Source organism: Geotrypetes seraphini, chromosome 15 (assembly GCF_902459505.1).
Source record: "Geotrypetes seraphini chromosome 15, aGeoSer1.1, whole genome shotgun sequence".
Taxonomy (NCBI): Eukaryota; Metazoa; Chordata; class Amphibia; order Gymnophiona; family Dermophiidae; genus Geotrypetes; species Geotrypetes seraphini.
In genome coordinates, this window is record NC_047098.1 from 71,319,703 (window position 1) to 71,340,166 (window position 20,464).

Below are 20,464 nucleotides of genomic sequence, written 5' to 3' on the forward strand. Positions count from 1 at the left end.
TTAGCAGACTTGACAATTCCAAAGTAGTGTGTGTAAGGTATTATTTGCCTGCTGTGATTGCACATTTAAACTTTCCTGCAAGGTGGCATTTACAGTTGCTGTTAATGGAATTTAGTTAATTGAACTTGGAAAAATTAGCAGATAACTGGATCTATCAGTTAAATTCTTTTACTTTTATTGCAAAATAGGTAAATCAAACTCCCTGTCTGAGTAATGTGATCATAGTGTATATTCTATCATATGCTGTGTTTTTATTCAAAATTTTAAAAGTAGAAGCAGTGTTTTGTATAATTTTATTCTAGTGCAGTAGGTGTATCATTCTAGACAAGTGGGTTTATCTCACCATGGCTGCAAGCCATATGCAGAAGGAATCCATTCCAGAATTTTTCTGTGTCCCTTCTACTTCACTGGGAGCTCTACTGCCACCTGCAGTATTTCCCTTCTACATATGAGCCAGAAGGAGTGTTTTTGTTCTCTCTCTTTTTCTTAAATTATATTTGGTGTTTTCGACCTTTATTCAGTGTCTTCAGTGCTCGGAGTTTTTATCTTGATTTCAGCTCTGCCTGCATGGAGAGGAAGCAGGCTCTGGTCTGCAGCTGACAGGCCAATTCTTGGTGGTACCTATTGGCCAGCCTGCACAAGTATTTTTGGAGCTTGGGGCTGTCTCCACTTTTCATCCTCACCTACTGCTTAGCAGGGTTTAAGCATAGGCTGTTTGGCATCCTTAGGAGGCTCAGCGGTGTCTCGCAGGGAGACAGCTGCATTTTTCGCCTCCCTCCTTTTTTCTAAGCGCGTCTGTCAGTCTGCGGGGGTGACGGTACGGTCTGACTGGCAGCTTGAAGATCAGCACTGAAGAGGCATTTCCAGACAGACAGTGATTTGTCTCAATTCCAGTTACTGTAAAAGAGCTGAAGCAAGCTGCAGCATATTGTTAGCACAGGTCACAGTGAAGTAAGGCTGTTAGAGCCAAGGCGAATCGGAGGTTGTCTGAAAAACATAGTTTCTTTAGCACTCTCCAGACCAGTAGAGGTTAACTTTACGAATGGGTATATATCTAATCATGACCAGCAGGTGGAGACTGAAAACAAAACTTTGGGACAGTATATACTATCCTCCCTTCTCTATTTCCCTCAGTCTTCTTTCAGTCTCCAGCAGGTGTTGAGTGATCTGTACCCATCTCTCTTGGTAGGGCTGTTGGAATTTGTTTAGGGGTTTATTGTCCCTGTTTTTGGCCGGACGGAGCTTGGTCGGGCCCTGTTTGGGGGTCCGTCCGACCTCGGGGGTGTCAAACCCGGCGGGTCACGAGCGGGGTCCCTCCCCCCACTTCCTCCACCTCCCCACATTTTTTTAGAGGAGCCTCAGCAGTAAGCCTTGCCCCCTAAGTCAAGCAAGGCATATTGCTTCGAGAGCCTGTGGAGTCTGTTCTGTAAAAAAAAAATAAAAAATAAAAAATCCTGAGGTAGTGCTGGTCTGAAGGGTTGTTTCCCTTTAAGAAAACTGTATTTTACTGTATTTTTTCATGTAACCAGCACTTTTTTATAGCTAGGTCGCGTCTGGAGCAATTGTGCCCTTCTCCGGGGGAGTAGGCCACAATTTTAGTCCAGCCGCGAGGCACTCGCGGCCGGCCTGAACTCGGCGGTTTGGGTCGGTGAGGTGGTGGAGCTCCGTCGGCAGCGGCTGCAGGCGCCCAGAGCTCCCCGCCGATGGTGCCTCGCGAGTCGGCTTGGAGCAGTGGGGAAGCCCGGTCTTCCACAACCGCCCACGGAGGGATTCCCCGAAGGATTCCCTCTCAGCTGATTTTTTGACAGCTGATGCCGACTTGCCTGTCTTAGCGGCTGAGACTGTTCAGTCTTCTCAGCCGCTACAGGCCATGGAGGGAGCATTTTTGGCGGGAACTTCGCCATTTTCTTTGTCTGGCCCCTCCATTTTGTCTGCAACCTCAGGTGACCTTCCCCCTGTATGGCGAACACAGGGGCAGGTTTCAGCATGGACCCCTGCTGGGGCAGGGAGTCCCTGGGGACCCCCAGGGGTTTTTTGCCCCCAATTTATTTTCTTTCTTTGTGCGGACTTTTGGGGGTCCCACGTGCGCCTGGGGGGTTTCGGGGGGGGTTTCCCTCCGCGCCCCCTATGGCTTTGCCTCCCTCTTTTCGTTTGGCGTCCCCTCTTCCTCCTCCCTCATCCAAGCGCCCGCGGGGGGGCTTGGATTGCGAATTGGTGGGCGGAGGAGCGTGTTGGCCTGGTTGAGGACCTGGCTGCTTTGGCGGGCTTCCAGGATCCTCTAGAGGGGACGCCTGTTGGCAGCGGGGCGGCGGGTTTCCCGTCTTCCAGAGCAGATGCGTCCGTGGTGCGCTTTTTTATTCAGAGGGATGAGCTTTTAGACCTGTGTAGCAGGTCTCCTTGGTGCTGCATTTTTGCAGTGGCGCCGCCGGAGACCCCGCGTATGGGGGCCCCTCTGCTTCAGGGGGTCTGTCCTGGTTCCCGCTCTTTTCCTGTGCGTCAGGATTTGCGGGATTTTGTGTTGGCGCAGTGGCCTATGGGCGCAGTTTCGTTTGGTGTGCGCCTTGGCTCTTGGGTATCCCATCCCGGAGGGAGGTAGGGCTACCTTAATTTCGCCAATGGGGAACGCGGTGGTCTCGGCACTTCCTAAGCGGCATACCGTGCCTGTTATGGACGGTTCTGCTCTTAGGGTCTCGGAGGCGCGTGCGTTAGAGACTCTTCTTAAGTATGATTTTGATGTCTCTGCCTTTGGGGTCCAGGCGGCTGTTTGTGGGGAGCTAGTCGCTCGCGCCGTGTTTCGGTGGGCTGAGCGTGTCCTGGATCGGGAGTCTGATGACTGGTCTCTAGTGGATCAGGAGGTAGCGAAGATTGCGATGGCTGCCTCGTTCCTCTCAGATGCTCTTTATGACTTGGTGCGGATTTCGGCTAAGTCTATGGCATGGCCGCGCGGCGTATTTTGTGGCTGCGCGCTTGGGCGGCGGATTCTGCGTCCAAAGCTAAGTTTACTAAAGTTCCCTTTAGGGGGTCTTTTTGTTTGGAGAGGAATTAGATGAGTTGATTCAGACTCTGACGGACTCGAAGGTGCCCCGTCTGCCTGAGGACCGTGCCCGCCCTGCGTCTAGGTGTGGGGCTGCCCGGGGGCGTTTGCGGGAATTTCGCAAGTATCGCCCGGGGCGTGGGGCTGCTTCTTTCCCGGCTCAGGGTTTTTCCCGGGGTCGGTTCTTCCAGCGCATGCAGCCCTTTCGGGGGGCCCGTCGGGGGGCAGGGAATCCCTCCGCCGGTTCCCCCGCTTCCCGTCCTGCGCAATGACTCCTTGCCGGCGCCCCCTTTGGTTCCGGTGGGGGCCCGGCTGCGCAAATTTTTCCCCAAATGGGCCGAGATCGCGTCCGATCAGTGGGTCCTTGAGGTGGTGCGGGACGGTTACGCTCTGGAGTTTACCCGCTCTCTGCCGGACCTTTTCCTCGCTTCTCCATGTCAGACTCCATGGAAGACGCAGGCTTTTCGTCAGACCCTTCAGCGTTTGCTAGATCTCGAGGCAGTGGTGCCGGTGTCCCCTACGGAGTGGGGCACCGGCAGGTACTCCATTTACTTTGTGGTGGCCATAAAGGAGGGGACCTTTCGGCCCATCCTGGATTTGAAAGGGGTCAACAGAGCTCTCAAGATTCCGTCTTTCCGCATGGAAACGCTGCGGTCGGTCATTCTGGCGGTTCAGCCGGGGGAGTTTCTTACGTCTCTCGATCTGACGGAGGCCTACTTGCAGGTTCCAATTCGGGCCTCTCATCAGCACTTCCTTCGCTTTGCGATCTTGGGGCGGCACTTTCAGTTCTGTGCGCTTCCCTTTGGTCTGGCCACGGCTCCTCGGACGTTCACCACGGTAATGGTGGTCGTCGCGGCAGCCTTGCGGTCGGTGGGCATCCTGGTTCACCCCTACCTGGACGACTGGTTGATTCGGGCAAAGTCGTTGCAGGAGAGCTCCCGGGTTACGGCTCGGGTGGTGGAGTTTCTCCGGTCGCTGGGCTGGGTGGTCAACCTTTCCAAGAGTCGGTTGGTCCCGGCTCAGCGTCTGGAGTGCCTTGGGGTTATGTTCGACATCTCCTTGGGGAAGGTCTTCCTTCCAGAGGCCCGGGTGAGCAAATTGCAATCTCAGATTCGCCTGCTTTTGGCGTCCCGGGGTCCTCGGGCGCGAGATTTCCTCCAAGTCCTGGGGTCAATGGCGGCGTCCCTGGACGTGGTGAGGTGGGCGCGGGCCCACATGCGTCCTCTTCAGTATGCTCTGCTCCGGAGGTGGTCTCCCCGGAGGCAAGATTTGGATGTTCTGGTTCCCCTGCGAGGCTTGGCGCGCTGCAGTCTGCGCTGGTGGCTCCGGACCCCTCACCTGGTTCAGGGGGTGGGTCTGGATCTCCCGCAGTGGACGGTGCTCCTTACGGATGCGAGTCTCCTCGGTTGGGGGGCTCAGTTTATGGGCCACTCAGCTCGGGGCACCTGGTCCGCGGAGGAGGCCTCCTGGTCGATCAACGAGTTGGAGACCAGAGCGGTCAGGCTGGCGCTGTTAGCTTTCCACTCCCTTTTGCTGGGCAAGTCGGTCAGAGTCCTGTCGGACAATGCCACGGCGGTGGCTTATGTCAATCGTCAGGGGGGCACCAAGAGCACTCCTGTGGCGCAGGAGGCAGCTCGGCTCATGGTTTGGGCGGAGTCCCATCTTCTGGACCTCTCGGCTTCTCATATAGCCGGGGTAGAAAATGTTCAGGCAGACTTCCTCAGTCGTCACTTCCTGGATCCAGGAGAGTGGTTTCTCGGCGCCGGAGCGTTTCGGTTGATAGTGCAAGATTGGGGGCAGCCCCTGATGGACCTGATGGCCACGAGTGGCAACGCCAAAGTGCCCCGCTTCTTCAGTCGTCGCAGGGAAGGGCTGGCCGAGGGTCTGGATACTCTGGTCCAGCCGTGGCCAACGGAGGGGCTGTTGTATGTGTTCCCTCCTTGGCCGCTGGTGGGCAGAGTGCTTCTTCGCATTGTTCACCATCCGGGTTTGGTGGTGCTGGTGGCTCCGGATTGGCCTCGACGTCCGTGGTATGCGGATCTGGTGAGGCACCTGGTGGCGGTTCCTCTTCCTCTGCCTCTCTCGGACGACCTTCTGATGCAGGGTCCCATTCCCTTGTTCGACCCGTCTCTCTTCTGTCTTACGGCGTGGCTCTTGAAAGGGGTCGCCTTAGCAAGAAGGGATATTCAGACAAGGTGATCGCTACACTGTTGGGGTCCCGGAGGCTTTCTACCTCTCGGGCTTATGTGCGGGTTTGGCGTCTCTTTGAGGAATGGTGTCGGGCGCGGGAAGTGACCTCTTTTCGCGCTTCTCTGCCTAACATTCTAGAGTTCTTGCAGGATGGCCTGGATAGAGGCCTGGCTTGGTCTTCTCTCCGGGTTCATCTTGCGGCCCTGTCGACCTTTCGAGGGTTGGTGTCAGGTCAGCGTTTATCGGCTCTTCCTGATGTGATTCGGTTTCTGCGGGCGGCCAAGTTGCTTAGGCCTCCCCTACGGCCCTCGGTTCCCTCTTGGGATCTTAATCTGGTTCTCTCTGTTTTGGTGCGCCCGCCTTTCGAGCCCTTGGACGACTGTTCTTTGAAGGACCTTACTTTGAAGGCGGTCTTTTTGGTGGCCATTACTTCTGCTAGGCGTATTTCTGAGCTGCAGGCTTTCTCTTGTAGGGCTCCCTTCTTGGAGTTGTCTAGGGAGCGGGTCGTCTTGCGGCCTGTTCCTTCCTTTCTGCCGAAGGTTGTTTCTCCTTTTCATGTCAATCAATCGGTGGTTCTCCCGGTCTTGGGTGGTCGGGAGGGCTCTTCTGAGCAACGGCAGCTGCGCAAGTTGGATGTCGGTCGGGTCCTTCGCTCTGATGTGCAGCGGACCCAGGAATTCCGGAAGTCCGATCATCTCTTTGTCCTCCTGGCTGGTCCTCGTCGGGGAGCTGGCGCTTCTAAGGCTACTATTGCGCGCTGGATCAAGGAGACGATTGCTTCCGCTTATCTTCTGAAACAGCAGCCTGTTCCGGAGTTTCTCAAGGCTCATTCCACTCGGGGTCAGGCGGCTTCTTGGGCTGAGTCGTCGCTCGTGCCTCCGGTGGATATTTGTAAGGCTGCGATTTGGTCCTCCTTGTATTCTTTTGTTAGACATTATCGGGTAGATGTTCAGGCGCGTCGGGACGCGGTGTTCGGTGAGCGTGTTCTGGTATCGGCCCTTCGGGGGTCCCGCCCGTGAGAGGGACTGCTTTGGTACGTCCCATTCGTAAAGTTAACCTCTACTGGTCTGGAGAGTGCTAAAGAAGGAGAAATTAGGTTCTTACCTGCTAATTTACTTTCTTTTAGCTTCTCCAGACCAGTAGAGGTCCCCACCCTGTCTGTTGTTGTTGTTGTTGTTGGGGCTGTTTTCGCGGGCAGTTTTTGTTTTTTGCTGCGGGTTCTAGTATTTTTCTAGGGCCGGGGAGAATTAAAGAACAGCGGCTATGGCTCGGCTGGCTTAGCTGGCGAGCTGTGGGGACATTTTCCTTCGGGTATTTCTCCTCTGCATTTTCCAACAGCATTTGGGTATGTTATTTGTTACTCCTGTTCGGAGTATTGTTTTCTTCCTGTTTTCCAGTTCTTGGTTCTGCTTGGCTATTCGGCAGACTGAGGGAAATAGAGAAGGGAGGATAGTATATACTGTCCCAAAGTTTTGTTTTCAGTCTCCACCTGCTGGTCATGATTAGATATATACCCATTCGTAAAGTTAACCTCTACTGGTCTGGAGAAGCTAAAAGAAAGTAAATTAGCAGGTAAGAACCTAATTTCTCCTTTGATGGTTTCTGCATGTTTCACTGTGTTCCTCCTCCTTAAAATCCTAAATTTGCTGTTTTTTTGTGTTTTGGAAGTTTTTTTAGTGGTTTTAGGCATGAAAATCTTGACTGTGACCATCTTGAATTTTTAGCGATCTTTATCCAAAAGTTTCCTGCACGTCCAAAACTTCATTTTTTTTTTTTTTTTTTTTTGCTGTTAAACTGGTTGGGATGGAGTCCTTGGGCTCTTCTACCCCAAATTCATGCCAGGATTGTGTAAAATTTTGCCTCAGGAGCATCCTTGTGCCACGTGGCACAGACTAGAGAGGTGGTAGCAGCCAGCTTTACCATCTCTTCTGCGTACTAAAGTGACAAAAAGGGCAACTAGTCTGTTGAGGTGGCCATCTCTGTTTTCGGGGCCTGGAAATAGTGACAGTTCCATGTGTAAGGATGCGAATACCCCACAGCCCAAGAAACCCAATGTAGTCATCACAGGGTAACTCAGTGCTCCTTAGTCAGGATACCTTCTCCTACTTTCACTAGATCTGTTTTTCTCCTGCACAGCCCCCCTGTGCCTCGTACTCATCTTCTCATGGCAGAGTCTTACTTCATCCCAATCTGCCGCTGTCCAGGACTTGGGAGATCTCTTTCTAGGAGACCCGGATGATGATCACTTTGATGATCAGTTATTTTCTGGGATGCTCGTCCCATGGCAGGGGACCTGGGAACATATGCCACCTCTTTAGGTCATGCTTTGGCTTTAGAACCAGGGAAGGTGTGTGAGGTGTGAAAGTTGAAGGAGAAAAGAGAAACTATGCCTTATAGATTGGGGTTTCTGTTAATTTCTCGCATCTCTCATCTGGCTTTTATTGAAACAGTGTCTCTTGATGGACACCAACTATCTGTCTTTTAACATGCAGCTGAGGCCATTCTCTACCTTAAGCATTGGACCTTAGCACATCTGTTGAAACTTAGGGCTGTGCCAAAGGTTTTTTGTTACTCCTAAGTATTGGTCATTTAGAAGTAATTTAGGCTAAATGACCAGGAGCCACTGAAGGGTGTTAGTCTTCTGGATTTGACACGCAGACTGTCTTTCTGGCCACCTTAGGTCTATCTGTACTGACATCCCCGGGTCATATCTGCTTAATATATAATTTCCCATAGACCTTTGCTGACATTGGTTAGGCCAACAGAAAATGCTGACAGCTAGCCTTGTAAGGCTGACACTCACGTCAACGCAGCGCTCAAAATTCCACACTTTCACATGGAGATGGTTCAATCTGTCATACTGGCGGTAACCCCGGGTGAGTCCCTGGCCTCTCTGGATCTGACAGAGGCCTACTTACATATTCCTATTTTTCTAGACCTCAGGAAGTTTCTCAGATTTAATGTTCTGGAAAATCATTATCAGTTTTCAGCTCTACCCTTTGGGCTGGCGACATCTCCTCGCACCTTCACAAAATAATGGTTATGGTAGCAGCTCATCTGCACAAGATGGGGCTAAAGGTGCATCCCTACCTGGACGACTGGCTAATCAGAGCTACCTCATTGTCTGAGGGTTGGTTCACAGTAGATCAAGTGATCTGAGTCCTGGAGGATCTGGGCTGGATTGTAAATTTTCAAAAAAGCAATTTGATGTAGACTCAAGGCAGGGGGCCCCCCTGACTGCCTGGTGAGGACAGCTTCCCTCCCTTCCACTCCCTCACTGCCCTCTTGCCCACAAGCGAACTGAACTCAGGCCACGGGGCTCTAACACTGCGCACGCTGGCTTCTCTTCTCCGAAACAGGAAGTTATGCCATTCTGTTTCAGAAGAGAAGAGAAGCCGGCGCACGCAGTGTTAGAGCCCCCCCTCCCCCCCGGGTTCAGTTTGCTCTAACACTGCACGTTTTGAAACAGTAATGACGCACCTTGCAAGCTCTGGCCTTGGGGCGTGAGACTCTTGGTAGCTGGCGCAGCTGCAGACGCGTCCTGCGCATCTCCCTTTGCATGGCCGCAGAGGCACTTATTTGGACAGCCGAAGGAGCCAGAGCAGCGTCGCCTTCCCTCCCCATGGAAAGTTTCCGCTCATGTACGCCCCCGAGGAGAGCGCTGCCGAACATAAATGGGTGAGTGCCGCTCTCCCCACCAACTTTTCTGTCACCCTCTTCTGCTCCAGGACCCCCTGACACTTTGCTTTCCAGAGCCGGAGAAGGTGAGTGGCTGCGTCCGGTTCCTTCACTGGGGCTTCTCCAGAGGGCAGGGCAAGTGACCCTTGGCCACTAGCTGGCAAATTTGAGAGGCCCAAACCGGACCTTGTAACATGTAGTGTTACCAAACATGGAGGCGGCAGCAAAAGCACATTAAAGGCCACGGGCTTCCGAGAGAAGGGAAGGAAAAGAGAAACCAGACCATGGAGGGAGAGAGAAGGGAAGGAGACAGATACCAGACCAGGGGCAAGGAAGAAGAGAAAATGCCAGATAATGGAGGGGAGAGAGAGATAGAAGAGAAGGAGAGCAGAAATATGTCAGGCTATGGGGGGAGGGAAGGGAAACTAAGGAGACAGATGCAAAACCAGAGGGAAAGGAAGGAGAGGAGATGCCAGAGCATGGAGGGGAGGGAAAGATAGAAGAGAAGGAAAGAAAGAAGAGAGATGCCAGACCATGGGGTTGAGTAGAAAGGAAAGGAGGAGAGAGATTCCAGAGCATAGGGGAAGGGGTGGAGACAGAAACATGGAGAGGGGATGAAGAAGAAATGAAACATGTACAAATGAGAGAAGGGGCTCAGGACTGACAGTTTATTGAAGGGACATAGAAAGATGGAAGATGCTATATGGAAGAGAGAGGGCGGACACTAGATGGAAAGGGCAGAGAGGGCAATGGATGGAAGGGGCGAGACAGAGGAAGAACAGTAGATGGAAATGTGGAAGACGGGGGACAGACGCTGAATGGAACTGGGGAGAGGGGGGACAGACATTGAATGGAAGGGGGTGAGTGAAGGGGCAGAAGGAATTGGGGAAGAGAAAGAAAAAAAGGCACGTGCTGGATTGGGGGAAGTGGGATAGAGTTAGATACTGGAAGGGGTGAGGGAAAGAGATGGTAAGCTATAGGTAGACACAATGAAAGAGGGAAATTGTCTAAATTCTCTATTACTATTCAGTCCTCAGAGGCAGAAAATAAATTGAGAAGGAAGACCAGGAAGAACAGGAGGAAGGGATTGGAACGTGAGATGTCAGAGCAGGGGGGAAGGGGAGGAGACAGATACCAGACCTGGGAGGAGGAAGGAGACAGATACCAGATGTAAGAGGAGGAAAGGAGGAGAGAGAGAGATGCTAAAATCTGCTGGCTGGGAGGGAGGGAGAGATGGAAAGGAAGACAGATGCTACACCATGAGCAGGAGAGGGGTAGATGGTGGGGGGTGGAGATAAGTAGGTGGATGCCACACCAATGGGGGGGAGGGAGACATGGAAGGGAGAGGCAGACAGTTTCTAGAAGAGGCATAGAAAGAGAGCAAAAGCCATATGGAAGAGGCAGAGAGAGGGCAGGCAGTGGATGCAAGGAAGAGAATGATGAGAAGATGAGGAAAGCAGAAACCAGACAACAAAGGTAGAAAAAAAAATTTCCATTTGTTTTATTTATTTATTTTTGCTTTAGGATAAAATATTGTAGCTGTGTTGGTAATCGTTTATTAATAGAAAATGGAAATAAGGTGATCCTGTTTATTGGACTAATTATAACACTTTTTTTTACTAATTCGGAGACCAAAACTCCCTTCCTCAGGTCAGGACAGGGATACAGTAACAGCAGTATAATTTACTGACCTGAAGAAAGGTTTTAACCTATGAAAGCTAATTGAGAAATGTATTAGTCCAATAAAATGACAGGCACTAAATTTTCTTCCTGCCATGCCCCTTGCCTCCTATCCAAATGCAAAATATAAATTGGTGGGCTTACCAAAGCCCTGCTAGCTGAAGATCTCTTCCTCTAGGAAGCAAGGGGGGATTTGTTCAGAGATGTTTGGAGGTTGCATAGAATAAAAACTATGCTGGTAGTGGTATGGTAATCTTTGTTTTGAATTTTAAAATAAAAGAAATAAAATGGAAATAAAGAAGTAAATAAGAAAATGGGTAAATAAATGGGGCTGGGCATGGTGGGGGGCAGGTTTGGGTGTGGTAGGGAGCTTATATGCCTAGGGGCCCTGTCTGGGAGTCTTGTTTGACACAGCTGCTGGCTTCATCTTTCTACCATAGGCACGCAGATGGAAGTTGTGCTCCCAAATTTCTTGCCTCTTGACCAAGTCTGCTGTGTCAGCGTGGAACTATCTTCAAATCCTGGGGTCCATGGCGGCTGTAATAGATGTGGTGCCTTGGACAAGAGCCCACATGCGTCCTCTTCAGACAGGCGTTGCTTTCCCGCTGGTCTCTACAAGTAGATGCTTTACAGAAGCCTCTGCCCTGGACGTTGGAGGCTCGTGCCAGCATGGATTGGTGGCTCCATCCTCAGTCCCTTTCCAAGGGCGTACCTCTGTGGATTGCTTCCTGTGTGGTGTAACAGATGCTAGTCTCCTGGGCTGGGGAGCTGATTTCAACCACCAACCAATTCAGGGGCATTGGACGCTCTCTCAGAACAGGCTGGAGCTGTGTGCTATCCAGTTGACTGTGGTGAAATTGCAGAAGACTCTCAAAAGTCAAGCAGCCGGAGTCTTCTCTGACAATGTGGCAGCGGTGGCCTATGTTAGGAATGCATCTCTGTCTGGAAGCCCGCATGCTCTTTCATTGTGTGAAGCAGCATCTTCAGGTACTGTCGACAGCGCATGTTATGGGTGTAGATAATGTTTAGGCTGACTTTCTCAGTAGACAGACCTTGGATCCGGGTGAGTGGATGATCGCCAGCAGCGTTTCGGGCCATTGTCCAGCGCAGGGATCATCCACACTTAGACCGCATGGCAGTGGTGAAAAATAAGAAAGGAATCAGATTCTTCCATTATTTTTCCAATAACCGAAATGAGGCTTACCGGCCTGTAGTTTCCCACTTCATCTCTGCAACCACTTTTGTGACTAGGGATCACATCCACTCTTCTCCAATCACCAGGAACTACTCCCGTTTCCAAATATTTGTTGAACAAATCTTTAATAGGACCCACCAGAACCTCTATGAGCTCCCTGTCCGGTCCCATCGCTTTGTCCACCTTCAATTTTTCAAGTTGTTCATAAACACTTTCTTCCATGAACGGCACAGTATCTACTCCATTCTCATGTGTAACTTTGCCAGACAGTCTCAGTCCTTCTCCAGGATCTTCTTCCGTGAACACAGAACAGAAGTATTTGTTTAACATGTTTGATTTTCCTCATCACTCTCCACATAGCGATACATATCATTTTTTAGTCTCACAATTCCATTTTCACCTTCTTCCTTTCACTAATATATCAGAAAAAATTTTTGTCTTCCTTTTTTACATTCCTACTAGCCATTTGCTTTTCTGCTTTTGCCAGACGTCTCTCTCCCTTGGCTGCTTTCAGTTTTTTCTGGTAGTCCGTTCTGTAACATAGAAACATAGACATAGAAACATAGAAGATGATGGCAGAAAAGGGCTACAGCTCATCAAGTCTGCCCACTCTGCTTACCCACCCCCTGTCTATGCCCTAATGACCCAATTTCCTTATCTTGACCCTCGTAGGGATCCCACATGGGTATCCCATTTATTCTTAAAGTCTGTACTCCTCTTCTTGGGTCTTTTTATATTTCACAAACGCCAGCTGTTTTGCCTTTATTTTCTCTGCCACAAGTTTAGAGAACCATTTCGGTTTCCTTTTTCCCTTGTTTTTATTTATTTTCCTCACATAAAGGTCAGTAGCCATTTTTATTGCTCCTTTCAGCTTAGACCACTGTTTTTCCTTTTTCCTTATGTCTTCCCATCCTAACAGCTCTTTCTTCAGGTACGCTCCCATTTTACTAAAGTCCGTACATTTGAAATCTAGGACTTTGAGTTTTGTGTGGCCGCCCTCTAATTTAGCTGTTATATCAAACCAAACTGTTTGTTGATCGCTATTTCCCAGGTGGGCACCCACTCAAACATTAAAGATATTCTCCTCATTTGCCTGACTAGAGCCTCTTTAAAGGCATCCACAATTTCCCTACTTCTTTCCGATTCTGCAGATGGGAACGTTCCTGTCTGTATCTGGCAGATTGAAGTCACCCAACAGTAGCACCTCCTCTTTCTTTCCAAACTTTTGGATATCTGCCCCCCTGCCGAATTAAAAATAGGGAGGGAGGAGGGAGAGGCCGTGGCCTGCCTGCCTGGGGGGAAGGAGGCCTGCCTGTCTTGTACCCTTTCCCTACCTGCCTGCAAGCCACTAGACCACCAGAGGGGGGACAGGGTACAGAGCCTGGCAGGGAGGGGGTCAGGGTGTAGAGCTTGGAAGAAGTGTGAGGTTGGGTGCAGAGTCTGGCAGGGAGAATTTGGTTGAGAATGGTTTTATTTTTCTTGTTTGCCTCCAAATGTAGGTGCGTCTTATGGTCAGGTGCATCTTATGGAGTGAAAAATACAGCATTTAAAGCCTTCTTGACACCAGGCTTTTAGCCATCTATTGGCGTACTCTTTGCTCTCCCTTTCCATATGCAGGCAGTACTTCTGAAAAAACAATAGTCTTTACAAAATGTTTCAAGCCCTCACCAAGCTCCCGAAAAGCTTTTGCTCAGTGTATACTGTATAATTTACAATATAGACATGATAATAAAACACATACATTAACTAGCATTTGGTGAAAGTTAGATGGTGTAGATACATTGCCTCTGATGGCATTTCTGGGTGCATATCTTTAAGGCGCTGGGTTTGTGAAGAGGAAGGTTTTCACAGCCTTCCTAAAGCTTCAAAGTCCTAGTGTTCTAACAGATGGGGAGATGTGTCATAGTCTGGGTATGAAATGTGAGTAGGAGTGTTTGCGGGCTGTTTCAGTTTTGAGGGAGCAGCCAGGAGGTATGGTCAGTCATTTTTCTCCTTGGGGCCTCAGTGGTCGCTTTGGTAAGTAAATTTGTAGCTTAGTTGTCATGTAGTGTGGAATCATTTTATGGAAGGTTTTGAAAGCGAGCATCAGGGTCTTGAAGGCGCAGCGTTTTTTGAATGGGCAGCCAGTGCAAGGAAGCTAATGCAGGGGTAACGTGGTTGCAAATGCCAAGGTTTTTCAGGAGGCGGATTGCAGCATTTTGCACCCTTTGGAGGCGGGAGAGAGTTTTGGTAGGCAGGCCCACTAGTAGTGTGAGGATCCTGGAAAACATTTCACTATTTTGGTCTCCTCGCCCCGTGTTCCAAGGTTAATGCCTCTGATGATGGGCTTTTTTATTTGTGCTTAAGGTGCGTTTTCTCTCTCAAGTTACCTTCACTCGTTCCAGTCCCACCTCCCTTCTGTTTTCTTGAGTATCGCCGTGCACTAGTGGAGCAAAGGAATTCTGTAAAGGTAATATTTGTGAAGGTGGATGTTTCTGTGTTACATGTCGCAGTCTTCCTGAGCCTACTGTGAACCATTTATTCCTGGGTGGTTTTATTCTTTGAGGTTTCAGTGGTAAGTTGGTATGATTTTGTGGAGTGATGGAAGCTGCTTTAATTGTGTTCAATTCCTGTTTAAGTTTGCAGAGCTCCTCCTTAATACTGGCAAGTTGAAGACAGATGGGGCAAGCCTTAAGCCTCCAAATGGTGTGTCCTGGAATTAAAGCACCACAGTGATTGCATTGAACAAAGGTCATCTTGATTGGTTGGGAAGTGAATTGATTTGAGTAGTCTTGATTATTTGGTTCTCTATATATGAGCAGTGATCCTTGGGAAGAGGGGGTGAGGGGTAGGTGGGTGGGACTATAAGTCTTACCCTTTTTCCTATGAGGAGGAAGAAGAAATATGATTTAGCCCTGGACAAGATAATTTTTTTTTGTATGAAACAGGGCAGAGAAGAGAAATTAAACAGCTTAATGCTATAAATCAGTGTTAAAAGCAGATTATGAAATTCTGAGTAACTTAGCTTTCAGAAGTTTCCAAGCAGTCTTATTCTCAGATATAAATGCAGTCGCTTAGTAAATCCCAGCCCCTCCCTTCTAACGCCTAATCAGACAGAAACAATGGCTTTTTCACAGCAACCTATGAACTGTGTATATAATTTGCATATGGGGTTTCATACAAAAAAAGTGTTTGTTTGGATCAGTATTTTAGGTTGCATTTCAGGGTATAAGATCAGATTTGGGCACAAATAGGTGTTGAGGAAAGTCTGTTTGGTATTAATTCCTTTCCGCCCACCCCAAGGCAGAGTTTTTTGATTTATAGGCTCTTCAGCCAACCAGGAAGAGGGCATTGCTTTGGTAGGATTTCTCTGCTCTTTCTTTTTTCTTTCAACATAATCTACATTTCTGTGTTAATCTTATTATATTACTTTATTTCAACAGAGAGAGCTTGATTCCACAGCAACAATATTGGCTAACCGACAAGATGAAAGTGAACAGTCTAGAAAAAAGCTTATTGATCAAAGCCGCGAATTCAAGAAAAACACTCCTGAGGTGAGTGAAGAAAATACCTACGGAGATGAATTTGTTCTAATATTTTTTACGTGCATTTAAAGCAATTTTCACTCTGTTGGTACTTGTACCGGTACTTACAAGAAAAAATTACCAAATTATTTGATTTTTAATGTAATGAAAACTCACAATTGGGTGTTTTTCCTGTTGCCCTGGTTGTAACAGTGGTGATGGCAGTGGCAAGAGCTCTGTCAGCGGCTCTTGCTGAATGAAGGATCACCAGGATCAAGGTGAAACATTATAGACTGGGGTCAGAGCATGAATATTGGCAGAAATGAGAGCAATTATTTTCCTTCTCCCAACTTTGTACCGTTATCATTTTGACTTGCTAAAAGGATACCATAATGTGACATAAGTATGGCTGAAGAGCACAACAGTGGCAGTGCAGTGTCTTGGGCCATGTTGTGCTCTTCTGCCATACTTATGTCACATTATGGTATCCTGCGCAGTTCACTGCGAAATCAGCCCTGGGCAGAAGTGCTATTGTCCTAAGAATTTGGGAGCATCATGATTTAGAGTAAACGAGTTGTGGGGGAGTAATAAAATAATAAGGGAATTGGAGAGGCTGCAGGGTAGGAAGAGATAGTGATTGAATAATATGGGTAGGAGCAGAAGACTGAGGGAATTGGCGAGGGTAATGTGTTTGAATGGGTTAATTCTGCATCTCCCTTGAACTGAACTCCTATGCTGGAGGTGATGTAAATGTTAAATGTAGCAGTATGTACATTATCTCCTTTGTATCTGCAGGTTTCTGTAATCTTTTGTGTTTTTGTATTGTCTAGTCTATTTTGGGTCCTGGGTTCAGGCCTCAGAGAGGCAGAGCGAAGTAGAATTATGAAACAACATCCAGGTGGTGCTGAAAAAGTATATTTTGTATAGAAATAAGCCATTTTAAATGAGAGCAAACTCACTAGATACACCACTATAAGAATAACAATTTTAGCAGTTTGCTGTTAAAATTCAAAATTGCTTCTATGTCAGGAAGAGCCTTGTATCAAATAAATTGAACAATGAGCCTCAAAGACTTCAGTGCAGTTCAAAGTGCATACACTATTTACAGAAGCCACCTTTACTGTCATTGGCTCCTATTTAATCAGGAAAAAAAGAATAGTAAAAAAACTCAGACTGCTCAAATTTTAGAATAACATTAATTAGGCTCTAACTAAACAAAATTTAGATGTAGTATATATTACCGTATATACTCTAATATAAGTCAATCCGAATATAAGTCAACCCGAATATAAAAGGAAGAAAAATGGTTGACTTAAATATAAGATGGTGGCTTAATATTCAAGTGCCATGTCCTGCCAGGATCTGCACCCAATGTCCCCTCCCTCACGCCCTCCCCGGCCAGGTTCTGCACCTATCCCCCTTCCCTCCCTGTCCTGCAAGGCATTGCACTCAGTCCCATTCCCTGCCAGGCTCTATAACCTGTCCCACCTTCCTTCCATGTACCCTTGTCCCACTAAAAAGAGCCAATCTCATCAGTGATATCACAATGGCTTGATTGTTCCGTATTCCCCTCTGCCCTCCAACCCAGCCAGCAGACTAACCCTTATCCTTAACTGAAACCACCTAGTGGTAGGCCGGGACAGGAGGAATCCCTCCCGTCTCCTGCCCCGGCTGACACTAATAATTACCACCCTCCCTCGCATACCTGTTCCCTGGTGGTCCAGCGGTGTATCACTCCTGCCGATTGCGAAGCTACTAGCCAACGGCGCACCCAGGCCAGCATGCAAGATTTCCCAGATTATTACCTTATACAGTAAAACCTTGGATTGCAAGTAACTTGGTTTGCAAGTGTTTTGCAAGACAAGCAAAACATTTTATTAAATTTTAACTTGATATACAAGCAATGTCTTGCAATACAAGTACATACAATATACACACATCACAACTGAGCCAATGGTTCTTCTATCTGACACTGTGGGAGTGTAGTGACTGTTCTAAATGACCCAGGTCTTGTAATATGAGTACATATAGTATTTTGTATTAAGGTTTATCCCAGGACAAGAAGACAGGTATTCTCACTAGTGGGTGACGTCATCCAACGGAGCCCTGATGTGGACATCTCACAAGCATACTTGCTTGTAGAAACTTTTAGAAGTTTCGAGTTGCCCACACCGCGTTTGCGTGAGTGCCTTCACGCCCGATGCACCGGGCGTGTCTCCTCAGTTCTTTCTCTTCCGCGGAGCTGAGAAGTCTGTCTTCGACTCTCTGCACGAAGTTCCTTCACTTGTGCCTTCTGTGCCCGCGGTTTTGAGGTTTTTTGGGCTCATTATCGTTGGCTTACGTTGTGTTTTTTTGTTTAAAAAAAAAAAATTTCTTTCGATCGTTCGCCCGGGCAGGCCGCGTGGCTGCAGCCCCACGGCTTCGATCTTGCAGCGGAGCTTTTTCGGCCTATGTCCCGGCCTGTTACCGGTTTTAAAAAGTGTGTCAAGTGCCAGCGCGTGATTTCGTTGACGGACCCTCATCGACGCTGTCTTCAGTGTCTTGGGCCTCAACATCTTCCGAAATCGTGCCGGCCTTGCTCCACACTTACAACACGTGCTTTTAAGCGTCGCTGTGTTTTATGGGAGTCGCTGTTTAGCATGGAGGCGTCCCCGGAGCTGCCCTCATCGCAGAGCGCCACGCCTTCGACTTCCGCTTTAACATCTTCGGCCTCGAGTCTGCTCAAGCCTGCTTCGTTCGTGCCGGCTTCCACTCTGACGCCTGCTGCGGTGCCTTCCACTGTCTCCTCAGGTCAGGTGCCTTCCGCTGTCTCCTCAGGTCAGGTAGCCTCCCATTCCTCCAGTGGTGCTCAAGGTGCCCAAGGCTTCTAAGCCCAAGCCCCCTGGCGGCCGAGTTAGCGATGTCCATGCTGGAGGTCCCATTGCTGATGCGGATCCCTCTTTGCCGGCTTCGTTCCATGCCATGATGGAGAAGCGATTTGTCGAGCTCTTTACTAAGATTGGGCCGACGCTTCTCTCCCATATCCAGCTTGGGCACGCGGAAGCCTCCCGCGAGGTCGAGCCACCTCCAGTGCCTCCTCGGTGCACACTCTCACTGCTGGGAGCAGAGTCTCGGCAAGTGTCTGGTCTGGCTTCGGGGCATGCCTTGCAAAGAGCAGAGTCTTTGCCCATGCTACCTTTGGAACCGGTACCCTCGATGCATGGCGCAGTTCTCTTGCGTGGACCGGAGGTTTCCTCCTTGATGCCGAGCCTCGAGCCTTGGGGAGCGCCTCGGAGGGCTTCGTCTCAGCCTCCGCTGCTTCGATCCACAGCCTCCAGTCCCATCTACTCGGTGGCTGCCTCGTCTGGGCTTTGCTCGCCTCGACGCTCGAGGCCTGCTTCTCGACACAGCTCCAGTCGTCGATCGAGGCACTCATCGAGGCACGCCTCGCCTCGTCGTAAGCAACCTTTTCGGGAGTTTTCACCGGAGTATTTGCCTCCTCCTCCTATGCCAGAACTCGAGGACTGCGGGGGTTCGTTCTCCCCCTGACGGTCCTCGGCCTCGGCGGACCAGGCCGCCTCATCTTCTTCGAACCCGTCTTGAGGCCCGGCCCTGGTGGACCAGTTGTTCTTCTCGTCCTTCCTGAGGCAGATGGCGGTAGATCTGGACATCACCCTGGATTCGGGTTCCAAGTTTTCTAAGGAATATTTGGAGATGATGCATCTTCCCCAACCTCCTGCTGAGTCTCTCCGTCTGCCTCTACATAAGCTTTTGGACCAGACTTTCATGAGATGCTTCGAGACTCCATACTCCATTCCTGCGGTCCCGGGGAAGTTGGATGCTAGGTTCCACACGGTGCACCATAAGGGCTTCGACAGGGCGCAGCTCTCTCACCAGTCCCTATTGGTTGAATCCTCCCAGGAGCGGTCTCATCCCTCCCAGGTCTATGCCTCCACTCCTCCTGGCCGGGAGGCCAAAACCATGGACAGATTTGGCAAGCGCATCTACCAGAACTCGATGATGGCTTCTCGAGTCCTGAATTACAGCTTTCATTTTGCGACCTACTTTGAGTTTTTTCTCTCCATTCTTCAGAAGTTTTTGCCATATCTGGACTCTCAGGCTCGCTTCGAGTACTCAGAGGTACTGGCGTCGTTGTACCAACTCCGCCTGCAGATGATGCAATCGTCTTACGATGCTTTTGAACTCTCGGCCATAGCTGCTGTCTGTTCGGTGGCCATGAGACGCTTGGCGTGGCTTCGGACCATTGATATGGACCCGAATCTCCAGGACAGGCTAGCGAATGTTCCCTGTGCAGGAGCGGACCTTTTTGATGAGTCCATCGAGGCGGCGACGGAGAAGCTGTCCAAACATGAAAAATCTTTTCAATCTATTCTCCGCCAGAAGCCCAAGCCTGCTATCTCTCGTCCGTCTCGTCCGTCTATGATTTATCAGAGGTGCTACCTGCCGAAGCAGGCCCCCACAATCCGCCCGCCTGTGAAGAGGCAGCACCAGCAGAAGCCCCAACAAAAGCCTCAACCTTCTACTGTCCCCAAGGCTCCCCAGCCTTTTTGACTGTCTCGTAGGTAGCATAACTTCCATCGTTCAGCCCTCCCCGCTTTTTCCCATCGGAGGTCGTCTCCATCATTTTTACCATCGATGGACGACTATTACCACCGATCTCTGGGTCCTTTCCATCGTAAGAGAGGGATACTCTCTTCAGTTCCATCAAGTTCCTCCGGAACATCCTCCAAGAGAGTATCCTTCCAACTTTTAACCCAGACCGCCCTTCTTCTTCAGGAAGCTCAGGCTATGCTCCGTGCCGTCGAGCCGGTCCCTGTGGACCAACAGAACAAGGGTTTTTACTCCCGGTACTTTCTTGTTCCGAAGAAGACGGGCGACCTGCGTCCTATTTTGGACCTCAGGGTGCTCAACAAGTTCCTGGTCAGGGAGAAGTTTCGCATGTTGACTCTGGCTTCTCTCTATCCCCTCCTCGAGCAGAACGATTAGTTATGCTCCTTGGATCTCAAGGAGGCCTACACTCATTCCCATCCATCTGGCCTCCCGTCAATACCTCAGATTTCGGGTGGGACACCTTCATCTTCAGTACAGATTGCTTTCTTTCGGCCTAGCTTCGTCTCCCAGAGTCTTCACCAAGTGCCTGGTTGTGGTGGCCGCAGCACTCAGGAACCATGGTCTGCAGGTGTT

General features: G+C 49.6%; 1 protein-coding gene across 5 annotated transcripts in view; it reads left to right on the forward strand.

Moving 5' to 3' along the window:
* The window catches only part of CUX1 (cut like homeobox 1), a 401,081-nt gene that overhangs the window by 19,155 nt on the left and 361,462 nt on the right, over positions 1-20,464 (forward strand). For all 5 annotated transcript variants that reach the window (XM_033921595.1, XM_033921599.1, XM_033921597.1 and 2 more), the window contains exon 2: positions 15,200-15,310. In XM_033921595.1, the coding sequence (XP_033777486.1) occupies positions 15,200-15,310 (111 nt within the window). The remainder of the gene's footprint in view (positions 1-15,199; positions 15,311-20,464) is intronic.